Source organism: Schistocerca americana, chromosome X, assembly GCF_021461395.2.
Source record: "Schistocerca americana isolate TAMUIC-IGC-003095 chromosome X, iqSchAmer2.1, whole genome shotgun sequence".
Classification (NCBI taxonomy): Eukaryota; Metazoa; Arthropoda; class Insecta; order Orthoptera; family Acrididae; genus Schistocerca; species Schistocerca americana.
The window spans coordinates 611,182,381-611,200,026 of record NC_060130.1 but is presented as its reverse complement, the minus strand read 5'-3'; the positions used below and the strand labels follow the sequence as shown (position 1 = coordinate 611,200,026).

The window sequence follows — 17,646 nt, the reverse complement described above, 5'->3', positions numbered from 1 at the left end:
GCATTTGTATGCCAGGCAGTGGACAGGTATCAAATGTCATTACAATAATTACTGAGGAAGAGAGTGCACCTCTGCCGTCAGTGGGCAGTCCTATCTGACAGTTTGGAATGTGGACTGAATAAGAAAACCACTTGTGGCCAGTGATAATGGTAAGTTTGCCTCATATAAGAAAATGTGAAACTTTTAAATTCTGTAAATGATGGTCAGTTCCTGCTTTCCCACCAGTGAATCATTACGTTGCACCAAAGAAGGTATCTCTGATGCATAAGCGATGGGCTGCTTGGTGCCATCCAGGTTCTGAAATGAAAGAATCGCACCAGTGCCATACTGGGATGTGTCACATGCCAGGGTTAAAGGTTTACATGGCGTAAAAGGAGTCAAACAGAGAGTGGAACACAAACACTGCTTGAGGGACTGTGAAAACCTATCGACAGTCGACAGAGTAGGCAAATTTGGTGCCCATTTGGTGAAGCTGGTTAAGAGGATGGCAGATGTGCACGGTTTGGGGAATGAACTTGGTGTAATACAAAATCTGGCCAAAAAAGAACTGAAGCTCCATCAGGTTAATAGGTGCTGGCAAATAAATGGCTTTGAGATGCACACCCCTAGGGACAAGACCCAAAAATATTTTACACCAATGGTGAGTTCACAATTAACAACGTAAGTTGCCATTTTACGTTTGTGTAATGTGCAGCGAGGGAGAATTTGTCATGTTTTATATGAGACACAACTCGATGTAGTTGCCATTGCAGTTTAGGGCAGCCCAAGGGCCAGTATGTATCTTAAGTTAATTAGGTTGACCATTGCTCCTATGTCTACCTGAAACTCAGTCAGTCACCTGTCCGCTATCAACTACAGCAGAAAATGCTGGGACGTATTGGAGGTAGCGCCTGAGTCCAGGGAGGACACTGGAGCCTTCAGTGACCATTTTGTGGCTCGCTGAGTGTCATGAACTGTTGCCAAATTGCGTATTTTGCAGCAGACCCCAAACATGGCTTCTACGTGTAGGCAGTCCTGTTGAACATGTAACAAATTACAATTGGGGCAAGACGGCTGGCTTGCCCATTGTGCAGAAACAGATGTCTAAGGAAAGTGACACAAAAAGACAGAAAAATGTTGTGAGCAGAGAGTAAGAGTCTGTGATTTATGCATACTTGCTGAGCCCAACATGGGCGAAAACAGTCAGCACTGTGACATCAGTGCACTCGCACGTCAACAGCATCGACCTGCAGTGGCTCAGTAGAAGGCAAGGCTGCTTGGTTCATCCCAGGGGGCACTGAGGACTCTTCCCCATGCGCATTTAACTGTGACATGTGCCAATTGTTGGAAAGTATGTCCCTTTTGGCTGTCATAAGTCCATGCGATTCAGCAATCTTTGCAACTTGTGCTGAAGAAGGGTTGGACAAGGCTGGTGCCCTAGTTTGGATCTCTGGGTCAAGTGTTGACCCTATGATTATGTCCCTAATTAGCAAGATGGTACAAGAGGTAGCACATTGGAAACATGCAAAACAATGCATGGGCAAGAGACCTTGCAGGTTGGTGATCTATGCCATATACAACACCTGGTGCACTTGTGGAGCAGGTTGAACTGTAACTGTGCCACCATGACATGGGTTTCATGACCAAAATACTGCATGAGCAACTGATGAAAAATTCCTCAAAGTTAAGTTTCTCAGGGTCGGTAGAGGGCTTCAGCTTCCGTACAATTTCATATAAGCATGCACTGCTGGTCAGTAACAAGGCAGTCTTAACAAATGGATTGACGATGTGCCATACCTGGCAGAACAGCAATAACTGACACAAGTAATTCTTCCACCTTTCTATTAAAGCTGGTAAATTGTGTTGGGAATGGGAGGGTAAAAAATATTCAGTGTGCACCTCTCCTGCTGCCAGCGTGGTGTAGGTATGAAGTGTTCTGCACTGCCGGCTCTGTGGTGCTCACAGTTTAACACTACACAAAAAAATAAAAGTGTCACACATGTAAGAACACCCTATGTTGCCACTTAAATGTCTGCATGCATGTAACAACACAGCAGAGTAGTCACTGTTGACATGAATGTAACTGTACTAGTCAACAGTGGGTCAACTACAAGCAAGGGGAAGCGGTTATCTCTGAAACAACTGGTTTTCAGTAATACTGTTTATTTTCATCTCCAATTTAATCGGACTATTAAAACTGTTCAAAATAACCAGTTTCTTAAATAACTGAATTTTTATTTTTCGTTGGTATTATTTTGAGGAAAAAACTAATACATTGAAGATAGATTGAAAAATTCTAAGAGTCCCACAGATTTTTGCATTATGCATTTCAAGATACATGGTATCAAAATATCAAATAAAATAGATAAATACAAGAAAACTTTGTCTGTCCATAGTTGGCTACTTTTCTCAAAAAGTAATGAGGGGTTGAATACTAATAAAATTACCAGTATTCTCCTTGTGATTCTAATTTTTTTTTTTTTTTTTTAAACTCTGCTCAAAAATCGTGTTCAAATCAAGAATCGTACCAGTATTGGGGCATTACTAGTAGTCAGTGCTAAAAGGTGAAAATTGAGGTTAGACAACTATTTCTCGTATTAACTTGTCCATTTCCAGGGGCTATAAGCAGATCAAGGCATATTATGTACACACAGGCAGCTGATCAGGGACTTTCTGTTTTTATTATAAACAGTTTATTATCAATTTGGATTCCGTAGAAATGTTGGAACACGTGAGGCAATACTAACCTTACGACTTATCTTAGAAGAAAGATTAAGAAAAGGCATACCTACGTTTCTAGCATTTGTAGACTTAGAGAAAGCTTTTGACAACGTTAACTGGAATACTCTCTTTCAAATTCTGAAGGTGACAAAGGTAAAATACAGGGAGCGAATGGCTATTTACAATTTGTACAGAAACCAGATGGCAGTTATAAGACTCGAGGGGCATGAAAGGGAAGCAGTGCTTGGGAAGGGAGTGAGACAGGGTTGTAGCCTCTCCCCGATGTTATTCAATCTGTATATTGAGCAAGCAGTAAAGGAAACAAAAGAAAAATTCGGAGTAGGTATTAAAATTCATGGAGAAGAAGTAAAAACTTTGAGGTTCGCCGATGACATTGTAATTCTGTCAGAGACAGCAAAGGACTTGGAAGAGCAGTTGAACGGAATGGACAGTGTCTTGAAAGGAGGATATAAGATGAACATCAACAAAAGCAAAACGAGGATAATGGAATGTAGTCAAATTAAATCGGGTGATGCTGAGGGGATTATATTAGGAAATGAGACACTTAAAGTAGTAAAGGAGTTTTGCTATTTAGGGAGTAAAATAACTGATGATGGTCGAAGTAGAGAGGATATAAAATGTAGACTGGCAATGGCAAGGAAATCGTTTCTGAAGAAGAGAAATTTGTTAACATTGAGTATAGATTTAAGTGTCAGGAAGTCGTTTCTGAAAGTATTTGTATGGAGTGTAGCCATGTATGGAAGTGAAACATGGACGATAACCAGTTTGGACAAGAAGAGAATAGAAGCTTTCGAAATGTGGTGCTACAGAAGAATGCTGAAGATAAGGTGGGTAGATCATGTAACTAATGAGGAGGTATTGAATAGGATTGGGGAGAAGAGAAGTTTGTGGCACAACTTGGCTAGAAGAAGGGATCGGTTGGTAGGACATGTTTTGAGGCATCAAGGGATCACAAATTTAACATTGGAGGGCAGCGTGGAGGGTAAAAATCGTAGAGGGAGACCAAGAGATCAATACACTAAGCAGATTCAGAAGGATGTAGGTTGCAGTAGGTACTGGGAGATGAAGAAGCTTGCACAGGATAGAGTAGCATGGAGAGCTGCATCAAACCAGTCTCAGGACTGAAGACCACAACAACAACAACAACAACAACAATATAAACATTGAATGAATTATTTTCTCACCAAAGACAGAGACCAGGAGTGGGGAAAGTCTTGCACAGTACATGTGCACACGTATCATCTAATAGACCTCCCACACATCAACAGCTACAATATTGTCTCAGCAATGCTGTACTAATTCTTTTGTGTCATGTTTGTTGCTTGGCATTGTCATTGAAATAGCACTGATTACTTTTCCCCATTTGGTGTGATAAGCCAATATTTCAGAACAAATGAAATTTTATGAAAAACGTTACTTGTTGAGTCAGTACTCGCATCGAGCTAACTCATTGCTCTTGAGCATGGCAACTGCATAAGAGTGGGGCAGTTAGTAACACATGGCTCAAGTGGAGGGACTCATGAGCAACAGGGCTTAGTCATACTTGCACCAGACAGGAAATTGGTGAAGTGTGGCAATCAAATGCCTGCGATGAAAACTGCACGTGATGTACACACATTTGATGAATTCATTATTCCATCTTCATAATATTTTGACCTTTGAATTTTTGTGCTATCGTGTTTAGAAATATCATAGAAGCAGGAAATGGTCACACAGTTTGTTCATCGAGTGTGTGACTAGAAGTGAAACTTTTCTCTCCTGTCATCAAACACAGTTAATGAAGTCATTTCTTGGCTGTTTAATGGAAGAAGCAACAGTCTTTACACTTAAATGAAAAAAATAATATTAAAACTATTAGAGTAATGAGTGATCAAATGGACTCTGTTAATGAAACAGAGGTTGAAGATAACATAACACAGTACATGACATCTGTCTCTTGAATGCAAAAAATCTATTGGTAACAGAAACTTCTGAATACAACCCTGTATATTACATTTGTATTATGCAAGTGGAGGCTATTTACACAGATTATTTGTGTTGTGCCGTGTATGATATGGTTGTCTTCATAAAATAATTTCCTTGTTCCTTTTATTGTTATGAATTAAAAAACATCATGCCATTCAGGATTGATACAGCAGCACTTCCTGAATGCAATTAAGTCTGCTGTGTTAAAATTTGTTTCGCTAGCAGTGCTGCTAGTATTAATGAAGAGGATTTCTTTCACCGCTTTGAAGAGCTTGGGTAGGTCACAGACATTGGCCTTCCAACACAGTAAAATGTTATTGACATTATCACTTGGGACGTTCATGTTGAAATATTTATGAAGTTCATTTATGCGTTTATAAGTTGATGAATGCCAGCTTCAGAACTTCTTTATGGGAAAGGGAATGAGATCTTCTTCCTCTTCTTCCAAGACTACAATATTTAGCTTCTGATGAACAGTTTGGGAAATATTTTCTTCCTTTTCTTCACTCAGTACTTAGAGCTCCTCGAAATATGGATGAAAAACTACAGCCATGTAATGAGAATCGTGTAGTTTGTTAATGGCCTTCTCTTTTAGTTAGGTTTCTGCCCATCCTTTTAGCAATTTAACTAGTGCCTTGCTGTCTTCACTTTGGCATGTATCTAGTAAACTAAATGCTCGCAGCACCACAAAAGTCGGGGCCCATTCTGTTTCATCCTCAAGGTAATTTCTGACCTCTTAAAAACGTTCAAGGAATTTAACTATGCAGGCTATTACAAAAAAAAAAATTTCTGACTTGCTTTTATGATGCTAGTCCATCACGTTTCAACATCTATATGCAATTTTTTTCTAATCTTGCCACCAAACTGGAGTGCTTCATTTATCCTATAGTTCTATGCACTGTGTAGATGATTCATTAATATCAGGCAGTTTTTTCACTAAGGAATTGTCATCCAGAGTCTACATTACTGCTGTGTTTATACAGTTCACTGTGCATGGCATACATTTGTGGTGTTGAAGATCTTTCTTTATGTTCGGCCCTTGATCCATCACAAATGTCACTTTGATTAGTTCCAGAGGACATATATCTATCTCAGACAATTTTTCATTTAACTGTTACAGAGTATTTTCACTTGTTTTTGAAATGTCATAAAACTTTGTTGTGAAGAGCACATCGTTTCTCAGTTCACACGTGTCCTCAGTGTGTGCAATAATACTAGATGTGACAGTAAAATAATGTATTTCACGATAATTGTCAGTCCAAAGATCACACATCATAGAACACTCATTCTGGTCAATAGCTTTCTTTACTTGAGGCAAGATCTCGCTTATCACTTACTTGAACAACAATATCTTTTATATGTCAAGAGACAGTTCTCAGAGAACGCAAAATCTCTTGTTCTCCCACTGTGCCGTACTAGGCACCAATATCATATAGTCCTTGTGAAAGACCAATAAACCTTGCCCCACTTACAGTGTTGAATGACCATAGATCCAACATGCACACTTGCACATACTTGTCCCTGACTCTCTCTTTATCACTGTTTGAAACTGTTGAAGAAGTCAAATGTGTGATACCTTTACCTGTATGTCTTCTCATGCTCATGGTTCTTCCATTGTACATGACCAACGCTTCGCTTCCCTCTATTCGGCCCTGAACATAATCCACGAGATCACAGATATCCCTTTCAGCCACTATCTGGAATTAAAAACAGCAGTAATAAACGTCTGCTCTGTCGAATACAGCTCCTATTTTTTTTCTCATATCTGTGTAACGTAATAAAGCAATTTTTTTTGGGAACTATAAGGCAACAAAAAGTAAAGCAGAAAATATTATGATTATTATTCCCATAAAGACTTAAGTTTAAATCTGGTGTACAGACACTTTAGTACATTATAAACATCATTCAACTCTTGATGAAGTCAAAGGAACGCATTTTCTAATTCTATGTGCAAAAAGTATTGTCTGTTTTATTTTATTTTTAACAGTGACTTTCGTCCATGACTGAGCTATTTAGCTTAATGTGGAACTGGGTTAAATTAGACTATGAGTGAGAGGAATGCATCAGTTTTTATGGTTTGTAGTGTGCACACCACTGTCCTGGCTACCTGTTGCTAATAATGTTTTCTAAAGCTTTGAACTAAATGTAAATAAACTTGGCACTGGGTTCATAAAAACACAGCACAGGTTCTAAATTGTTGTCGTGTTTTTGTAATAAAAACACACTAGATAACGAAATGCTGTGCTACGTGCCACAAGGTTAGTAGTCCATTAGACCAGAAGGCACTTAAGGAAATTTAGAGCTAGGGGCCATTTGATAAACTTTCATTCAATGGGGCTGATGGTTCTTCAAAAACTGTGCCTTCAGCTAAGTACATCACTAATTAATTCAACTTGCATGGTGATGTAATAATTTAAATCTTGCACTCAAAATATCTGGTAGACATGCATTTATTTCCACTACTAAATATAGGTCATACCTTTCCTAGGAAGGCTTAAACAGATGAAGCGAACACTAGAAGTAAACATGGATCAAATGAAATTTAGCTTTTTCGGTCAGCAAGTGGAAGGATTGCAGCCTGCAGTACAAAAGTTTTAATTCAGCGTAACATACTTCGGTTAACTTACTCGCAAAGCACATCTGTTAAATCCGCATTCATAATTACATCTGAAAGTAAACCACCAGCTTTAACCCATCACTGTTCACAGATATGAAAATAAATCTTGAACACTCTTGTTTGACATGGCTGTAAGAGAATAAACTTCAGGAAAATCAGATAACATTATCATGGACACCTCGTTCATCTAATACGAAATGACACAAATTCCTAATAAAATTAAACTAGTGTTTTGAACTTATCCCAGCGGGAACTACTATAGCATGTTCTGGGTCTTTCCAGCAGAAAGTGTGTCTCATCGGCTAACATTCACAGAGCGTCTGTAAGAAATGGCACTGCAGTGTCTAAAAGTCTTAAGGGTGCAGTGGAAACTCGTAGCAGATGAGCCGTGGCAGATTTGTGCAGTCCAATTGACCCTCGTGGCTGTGAGTATGACTCATGGCGCTATGAGTGAGCCTGAAGACTGAGGTGACTGGCGCTAATAACCAGCTTTTTTTAAAAGAATGTTTTATTTAAAAACCAAAAATGTTAGCATTACTGCTTTGGCAAACTGATATACTGGGTTTTTACCTGGCTATTAGTAAAAAAAATAAAGAATTTGTTATAACCGAGACCAAACAAAACGAAAATACCAATTATTCAGAACTAGTCAGTTTATCCCACCCTATAACGAGTTTGGAAGCTGAACCCTGCAAGAGAGAACGAATCTCAAATTTGATTCAGTGTAATAGGGAGCAGAGACCCTGAACACCATGTAGAGAATGAGCTTGGCTTGGTCCACAGTCATTGAAATCCGCATTAGAACTGCCTACAATGCCTATTGCCACCAGCGGGTAAACACATGGTTCAATGGCTCTGCCCATGCCACACTTTGTACCCGCACTCTGTGAAAGCATTATATACTATTTCCCTGCAATAACTGTGCCAGCTCCTCTGCATCCATTGTGATGTTCGATGGTGGTTGTACTAAAGCTTCTTAACCACTGTATGTGTTGAAAAATGAGATATGTTGCCATGGATGTCACATTGACACTGTTACATCTCTAAATGATTCCACATTTAAGAGAGATCCTTACACCTATTTCACCTACAGAACAGGTTCATTGCCTGAAAACAGATTTTGGAAATGAGTTTTGTCAGTGGCTTTAAAATTTCTGTAACATTAGTAGTGATAATTTTTTTTCTATTGAGACAAATTTGTCAATAGGTATGTGATTGCTTTAGAATAAAAAGCTTCTCGGGAACTTTTTTTTTTTCATTTAAGTGCCCCTAATAAATAAGTTGTCTACAAATAAATCTCATTACATGGTGTGAAATTATATCACACATTGTCAGTAGGAGATATTTACTCTCTGACATCACTCGAGACAAAGAACATTATTTGATGTAACAATTTTGAGTTAACACTTATGCAGTTTAATTTGTCCTGACACTACTCATGATAAACAGCTTATATGCAAGTGCACTGTCCCAGCATAATTAATACTGACAAAATATTAAATACCATGACACTTTCTGTGATTTTATTGTTGTGCATTTATGAGAGGTGTTCTGCATGTAATCAAATATAGTGAGTTGTTTGTGGAACACAGTTAAATATAATAAAGTAAACATTGCTGTTATATTTTCCGAACCATAATTTGGTATTCAGTCAATTTAGCCTCATGCTGACAAAACACATATAGGGTCCATCCCAAGAGTTTCAAGAATTTTTTTTGACGTACAACACCTTAATAATCTTCAAAGTACATTCCGTTTGCATCCATGCCTAGCGTCCACTGCTTCACCCAGCCCGCATAGTCTTTCTGCAAGGCATCATCGGTAACTTCCTTAAGGCATTGTGTCAAAATGTCTTTTACCACCCCCCCCCCCCCCCACCTCCCTTTAAACAACCTGTGAAAGTGTCCCTTCAAGTTTCTCTTTATCGTGAAAAACAAAATGAAGTCGGGTGGTGCCAGGTCAAGGCTGTGAGACAGCTGAGGTAGCATTGCCATGCTGTTACTGACTGATGAGAAAGTCTTGCATGACAAGGGGTGGACAGCCTGTCCCATTATCGTGATGCAAAATATAGTTGTTCACAATGTCTTTCCTGTTGTGTTTCACCCTATCCCACAACTGAGTGAAGATTTTAGTATAAAACTGGCCATTAACATTTTCTTCTTGAGGTACATATTTACTGCTGTCATACTCGTGGAGTCAAAAATGATTATTAGCATTGCCCTAAACTTGGGTGTGCTCATGCAGGTCTCCTTCAGGTGAGGTGAATTTTTCATTTCCCACTTACTGCTTTGTCTTTCTGATTTATATTCATACTCAAAAATCCATGTCTCATTACCTGCTGCTGCTTGGTCCCGAAGTATTAGGGTCACTTGTGTGGCCTTCTCACAACTCGCTACACTTCACCAGACTGATTACCTTCTGTTAATCAGTTCACATTTTTGGTACCATCTCCATTTCTCATCACCAATTAGTGTTTCAAAATTAGATAAACACATGAGATCAGCATATTGCAATCCTTTATCATTCTTAATTCAACTGTCAGTTCCCGTTCAAAACTTTTCATACTTTCTCCATATTTTTGTGTTTTTGGGACATTTACAAACGCACAAATTGCTGACTGTCATCTACATTTTCTTGGTCTTTCCAGGACATCTTGTGCCGCTCATAAATTTTTGGCTGGGACATGACCCCCTGCCGAAGGCTATCTGAATCAGGCTCACCATCTTAGAGTCTTATCTTTCATGTTTAATGCAAAACTTGACTTTGTATTGCTGCTTGATGAGCCATTACATCTCGAATCGTACTACATGTGAAACCCGATCCTCAGTCTAAAACTGCCAAGAGGCAACCGAGCCAAGTCGTATTCATCATTAAAAGCCAAGCTGTATTCATCATCTGAGATCACTCACCCCTGTTTCTACCGTAAACCACATCACTCTACCACTTTTGGTTTGCTGAAGAATTTTACTGTCAAAACTTCTGTGACAAACTCTGTATTTCTTGTTATCTTTTACAGAAAGAGCTACTTAAAGTGTGGATGACTAACTTTATCCAGAGTTTACTCATAAAAGTAGGAATACACAGAACTAAATAGCAATATTACAAAGCTTAATTTTGCAATGTGGAAGCAAGGTAGCACAGCCTTAAAAGAATGAATCGTGTTAAGTGAACTTTAGTTAGACAAGTATGTGTATGTAGGTTTCTGCTATTTTTGCAATGCTAGAATTGTTAAATTTATACATCCTTCACCAGTCATAAGACTCGAACATACATATGTAACCTTAATCAGTGAGCTCACAGGAAATTAAATACAAACCCGAATTCAGTTAGGGTAGACTCTGAAGTCGTCCAACTGTGTGCATTTGGACTGCCTGTAGAACTTATTACTAAAAGTGAATTTTGGATTAGTACATTTCACAGGTGTGCAGTCAGTTTTCTATCTTCTCAAGAGGTGTATCTCCCAGTGAAAACTGTAATTTATTAACAAATAATGTCAAAAAAAAACACTTACACACACTTTTTTTTTTTTTTTTTTTTTTTTTTTTTCTTTATGGTGCTGTTGTGTGTTTGATGCATTGATTATACTGTCTCTAACAGTGGTCTAAAAAGCTATAAAAATAAATCTTCTTAGTTGGAATGGACAGTGAGGAAATGACATGCATTCATTCATTTTTAGCTACTGCCCCAAATGTTGCTCAAAATTTTGTGATATATTTTTCAAATCCAAAGACTGCTTTTGGCATATCTTTTTGAGCCACAACCATGATACTTTAGAGTTTTGGTTTTTACTGTTCCTGGAAATGTGGCGTTAGTATTGTAGTAACAGTATATGTCAGTACTTTAATTTGTAATGTTTATATGTGTTATACAGGCATTCACAAGAAATGTTTAGGATCCATTTTCAGATACACATCTATCAGAAAAGTTTTGGACAGAAATCCTTTATTTTTCTTCTATGGACTTATGCAGAACAGAGAAAGTTCTTGCTCAGGAAAGCTGCATTGATATATCTTCCTTCGATTTTGTATAAAGGCCCCCAGGAATGTAAGGATTCTTCATATTATGTCATTGTGCTGGCCACTTCAGTTCTTCATCTGTCAGATGTATGAACAGTGACTGCCCTGAGAATATTACTCTTCTGCACATAGTGGCACATGTTCTGGAAATAGAAGATTCGTCTCATAGTCTTCTGATGTTTAATAATATTCTCGGTCTGTCTGCTTTCACCTCACGGCCACTTATGATAGTGTCAATATTGCATGCATTTGCAGGTTCTAAATAATCGTGCACTTTTCAGATACAACACCACAAACCAAACCAGCCATTCTAAAACGACAGGCAGCAATAAAACCACCGACTGCCACAGCAGGTAATCCAGCAAAAAGGAGAAAACCAGAAGACCAGTCTTGAAAATGCCATTTGTTTGGAGAGTTGTGGAACACTTGTGCAAATAGTTCTAAGTCGAACCAGAAATAAATTCCAGAAACAATTTGTGATGGTATCTAGACTCGTTGTCATTTCAGTTACATCATCTTAATTTTTGTGAAGCTTGGTTGATAAATTCAAGCATTCTGCAAATTTGTGTTTTGTCCAAAGTTTCTACAGCTGTCTTGATTATCTTTGTGGAAATGTGTTATTTCTTACACCAAGGAATTATAGCAGTGTTACAATCTTTCTCTGCACACTGGAGCATATAGAGCTTCAGCATTTTGTAAATAATTTTATTAATTTTGTGTCAAAGAAATATCCATTCTTATTAAATGTTCAACATAAAGCACTTTATCTGAATATGATAAAATGTTCTATTCCAAAGGTTATAAAATGCTGAAGTACATTTTAAATTGTATTTGAATTAATATTCATGTATGTCTAATTGACCAAGATGTGGACAGATATGTGTGTAGTAAAGGCTGAATTATTCATGCACAACATTTCTGCCCCTACATTTATTAAAGTGTTAACTTAGACCTTTTGTGAGTCATTGAATTCAGTATATTGGAGAGCAGTGCCCACCTTCCATCGTGTTGTCGTGCTGATCTCTCTCTTGCCCCTATATATTTTATGTAGTGTCCCTTGAGGTGTCAGAAAAGTGTACATGCAAATAAACGTAAGAATGTGGAATAATTTTGCTGTAATGATTTTGCATATATGTAGAAACTGCTTTTAATTTTAGTTTGTAACAAGAATTTTACACAAACCATACCATCATAATTTTAATATGAACATTTTCTCTGATTAGATGTTTGTATGAGAATATTTCAAAACAAAAAAGCAGTACAAACTGAACTCGCTGCTGTTTTTATATTACTTGGCAAAGCCAAATGTAGAAGAGACAGTTAGAGGATTCGTGCTTCATCACGACACAGTGTAGCCATATCGCTTGCTGTTATTTGTAGTTTTGGCATCACACGTGTTAATAGAAGTGTTTACAGGAGCAGCAAAATTGCAATTTTATTTTAAGGTTTCCAGAGTAGATAAATCGTGAAGTGTAAAGAACAGAACATGGGTAACAAACTGAACTGTTACAATAGAACACATCGGAATCGAAACAAAAAGTGCATTCACACATTACTCAGTGAATCAGTGCTAACGAAGCTGCAGTATGCTGTACTAGCCAGAATTTAAATTTTATGACTTGTCCTGTGTATTTGATGCATAAGTGATGATAAAATACATGGCAACCAGCCCCACTTTAATTCTCTCTCTCTCTCTCTCTCTCTCTCTCTCTCTCTCTCTCTCTCTCTCTCTCACTCACTCACTCACTCTAAAAAAAATGGGGCTTGAACTTATTTTCAGCTAGTTTATAATATGAAAGAAGGGAAGTGTTTAATTATTTATAAAAAGTACTCATATATTTTTGTAGTGATACTGTACTCTCATAGTCATAAATGGTACATAAAATATTACATGAAAAATTAACACATTAAAATCTGAGGTGAGCTTTATCATCTGTACTAACTGAAAGGAACTTATTATATCATGGCTTTAGACTTTGTACCCAAGTTGATAGTGTCATTTTTTGCAATATTTTAACAGTTTTTCCATCTGTCTTTTTTACTGTGCTGAGGAAAGACTTCAATTTTTGCTGTAAGGACTCCAAACTGTAAACTGGCAAAGCTGTGCACTGTCGTGATTGTTTCTGATGCTGACAGTAGTATCTCATTGAAAGTCTGCTCCCCTGGTGTTCTTTGTATTAAATTCATACAATTTCTGCACATATACCAAGCAAGACGGCACAGTGATTATGGCACTGGACTTTGATTTTTTAGCAGAGTGTGGGGATCGGGAATTCAAATACTTCTCTGGCCATCCAGATTAGGTTTTCCATGGTTTCCCTAAATTGCCTAAGGTAACAGAAGGTTTTTGCTAGGACTTTATCAATTTTTGACCAAGTCTGAGCTTGTGTTCCATACCTAATTACCTCTTTCATCAAAGGAATGTTAAATCCTTATCTTCCTTCCAAAAGATCTAAGCATATTGAATGCCTTCATTGGCACAGTAATCTCAATTGTCTCTTTTATTACACTGTCCTAAAATTTCAGTGTTGGCGCTAAGATGCTAGTATCAAGTTTAATTAGCTGCTTGAATCAGGTGTAATATTGTTTGTCATTATATCTTCTGATACAGTTTTATAATTTGTCAAACCTGCATGTGGCACTTGTGTGATATGCAGTATAATTCAGATATTAAAGGCTTAGATCTTATTTAACAAAGCATAACTGACCTGTTTTGTAAAAGGGTCCGATATAGTCAGGAAACCAAGTTTTTCATTTATTCTCTTCTTTTTAGGCCTCCAAAAACAGAGTATATTCTGTGTACCTTATGACTGTAGGATGTTGTATGCTGAATAGACTGTAAGAAATGTTAAATGAAGATGTGAAGAACATGCAACATCTCAGTATATTTGCTATTGCTGAGAAATGCCTCGCATTTGAGATGAAATGATCTCATTATTGTGGTACAGGTTCTGTGCTTCTGGGACTGTGAAGTAAAGGAGACAAATAAAATTATTGTTGGTTGTATTGGAAAATTTAATTAAAGCCTGAAATCTAGTACTCATTGTGCTTGAATCTTGTCAGAATTCATTTAAACCCGATTCAGAAATGTGCCTGAAGCAGCTTCAGAACACTCCAGTCAGTGTTGGGAAACAATTGCTGCATGAGATGCTGCACACAGTATGTCCAAGTTATAATTTGTAGTTCAAGCAGCAAACAACAGCGATATTTATGTCAGCGTAGAAAATAATTGCCCAGGAACTGCCTATGGAATATCATGAACAACAGAGGAAATAGATGGTCCATTTCTATTCTTCTAACTACTGTGCCTGGCAGTCTTCCAGTGTTTGTGTAATTGAATAGAGGTTTACAGCATCCGCTTGAATCAATAGTAGAGTGTATGAGGTGTCTGTCCTAGTCTCTCTTTTCAACACAGTGATGAAGCTACTCTGGTTTTATCTTCAGTTCAAGTTAGGTGATGATAATCCTTATCAATAAAAATCAAGGTGTTAAATGACACTGGGGCATTGTAGACCAACCATTATAGTCCTTCTCAAGCTATTAAGTGGGATGGGAATTAATTTTATTCCAGAAAAAAGTGGGGAAACTATGATGTAGAACTAACACTGGTTTTGTTGTAGTAGTGGAGAGGCAAAGCATTAAGTGGACAAGGTAGATATGTGGGTGAGATGTGGCAAGCTTCAGAAAATACCAGACACCTCAGTGCAGTATATTGTGTAAACACCACATGTAAGCTCTCTTACTGATGCATGCAAAGAAATGCAGAGATACAGTGGATACATAATCCTTATTGGTGTTCTACATACACATTCTGCATTTGGTAATCTAGTGTTTCTTCTGTCACCATTGACTGATTATGCCCATCACACCAACAGTTGCCAGAGCATACATATTGCAAACCTGCAGTTTGAGTATGTAATTGTTCTGTGATGGTATCATAACAATAAAATAGTAATGAGAAAAAATTGTCCTAGCTGCTTTAAATGAAATCACTCAGCATGCCATTCAGCAGAGTAACAGGGATAAGAAATTGATTTCACCTTCAGGGTAATGGGACTCCATCATCATAGTTCCACACAGGACTTAAATTACATAAATAGCAATTAAGTAACGAAGTGCAATACTTTGAATATGACTGAAATTAGTAGTATGACTAAGTTTTACTACATCCAAGACTTCATTTGGCTTTGACGAGTAATACTTTAGAGAGAGTGTGGCTCTTGTTATAGTCTCAATTGTGAGGCAGGAGAGGGAACATTCTGTTTTTAGAAACATTGACAACTACTATGTTTAATAATGGCTGTTAAAGTATTGTAAAGCTCTTAAGATGTGTGTAATAAGAAAAGAAGCAGTGCATCTTTCTAGTGTGTTAGTGCTAGCTAGTGGCGCAAATAAGATGGCTGCATGTGCAACAGTGTTTAAATGATATTGTTGTGTGTCTAAATTCTCCTCATCACAGCACAAAGACTTTAGATATATTTATTTAACATTTAGTCCCTTTGTTGGTGCATGTTCTATGTACATTTTTTGGTTACTGTGTAATTTTGTTAATATATTTATGATTGTGTTGTGGTGTCATTATACTCACTGACTCTTCAGAGTCAATTTGGGACTGAAACTGAAGTAGTATGCTGACACTGAGCCACAGATTTTAATGTATATGACAGAGAAGAACATATTTTAATGTATATGACTGCTTAAATATTAATTTAGCTTTTTTTTATTTTTCTCATGTAAAAAATCCCCCTCCCCTCCCCTTTCCTTTCCCTTTCCCTTTGCCTTGGTGTGCTGCAATGGGACACTGAGAACTACATGTTCACTGCCATTTGTTGTTATTTTAATCAAACTATTGATACATTGCTTGAAAACAGCCCTGTAGCCATGTTCTTAAAGTCCAGCATTTTGTTTTTATTGATTATTATTGTCTGTACATGAGACACATTTTTTATTAAATATATTATATTTATAAACAAATGTTTTAACATACAAAGTATATTGTGAGATTAAAGTAAAGGCATTGCTTATTTCTTAAAAAGTGGTATGGCTTATCAATGTGGCATTACTAAAAATTTGTTTTTGTTTAGATAAGAAGGAATAGTTTGTTTGATAGACACTGGATATGTTAACAGATTAGTGTTTTTGACTGTCACCAGTCAGTAGAAAACGTTAAGAGTATTGTTACCTGTGAAAACAAATTTTTTTTTGTATTCTTTTTAACAGAGTACCAGCACATCCATTTTTGTTACAATAATTTTTTATGGTTTCCTACCCCCCCCCCCCCCCCCACACACACACACACACACACACACACACACTCTCACTCTCTCTCTCTCTCTCTCTCTCTCTCTCTCTCTCTCTCTCTCTTTTAGTTGACTCTGGTGTGCAGGAACTTGGATACTGTACATTGTTCAACATCTGGAAATTTTCTTTTCCCAACTTTACGGATCATCTAAACAGAATGGAGTGTGTGGGGCACACAGTGAGAGGAGTGAACCTCTGCTGTGAGTGCCAGCAGCCTTGTGGCAGTCAGTGTGTTAAATAATGATATATAGCACACAGATTGCTGTTAACTCAAGATATTATTAATTAATTTGAAAGTGTTTTTACAACACTCTCCAGAAGCTAATATGCAAAAGATTTTTTTAGTACATGTACAGAATTTCCTCAGCACATCAAATCATATGTAAAGTGACATCAGATTTCCATTTGGCCATATCATTAAAATGAATGATAGTACTTTGTTACTGAGTCCTCGCATGACACTGAGGGAATACAGATGAAATTATTATTTAATGGAGAACAACAGAGAATTTCTGGCAGTCAGTAAGGTGTGAAACAATAAGTAGCCATCAATAAAAACACTTCTGCAGTTTGAAATATTTTATTTGTATTTCAGTTATATTAGAACAAAAACGTGTAGGTGTGGGAGTGTTCCCTGGCATATTCTGCGTTTTAAAGAACTGAATACATAGCTTTGAATTAGCCATGCATTTATCAGTATACCTCAGGATCGTTACTGTGTACCAGGCCACGCATGAGACTGTCAGAAGGTTATCTAAATTGCATGACAGTAGTAAGAACTGCATGTAGTTACTTCTTGAAGATTGACATAAGAATCAACATCATGGAAGTCACATATATTTAGACCCAAAGTTGATAAGCAGGTTAAAGGCATTCTGATGGCTGTGCAGGGAATACCTATCCAAGGATCATTGTGTCAAGTCCAGGATCTCATCATTCAGTTTCACATTCCTTCACCATGAGACCCATTGTTTGGGCACATCTATTTATATAACAGGATAAAAATCAAATATTACTTTATGTTTA

General features: G+C 37.4%; 1 protein-coding gene across 1 annotated transcript in view; it reads left to right on the top strand.

The window, feature by feature from the left end:
- LOC124555301 (host cell factor 1-like) overlaps positions 1-16,289 on the top strand; it is a 259,704-nt gene extending 243,415 nt beyond the window's left edge. Inside the window, 1 exon segment of the mRNA XM_047129175.1 lies at positions 11,601-16,289. Within this exon segment, the coding sequence (XP_046985131.1) occupies positions 11,601-11,713 (113 nt within the window). The 3' untranslated portion in view covers positions 11,714-16,289.
- Positions 16,290-17,646: the final 1,357 nt, after the last annotated feature.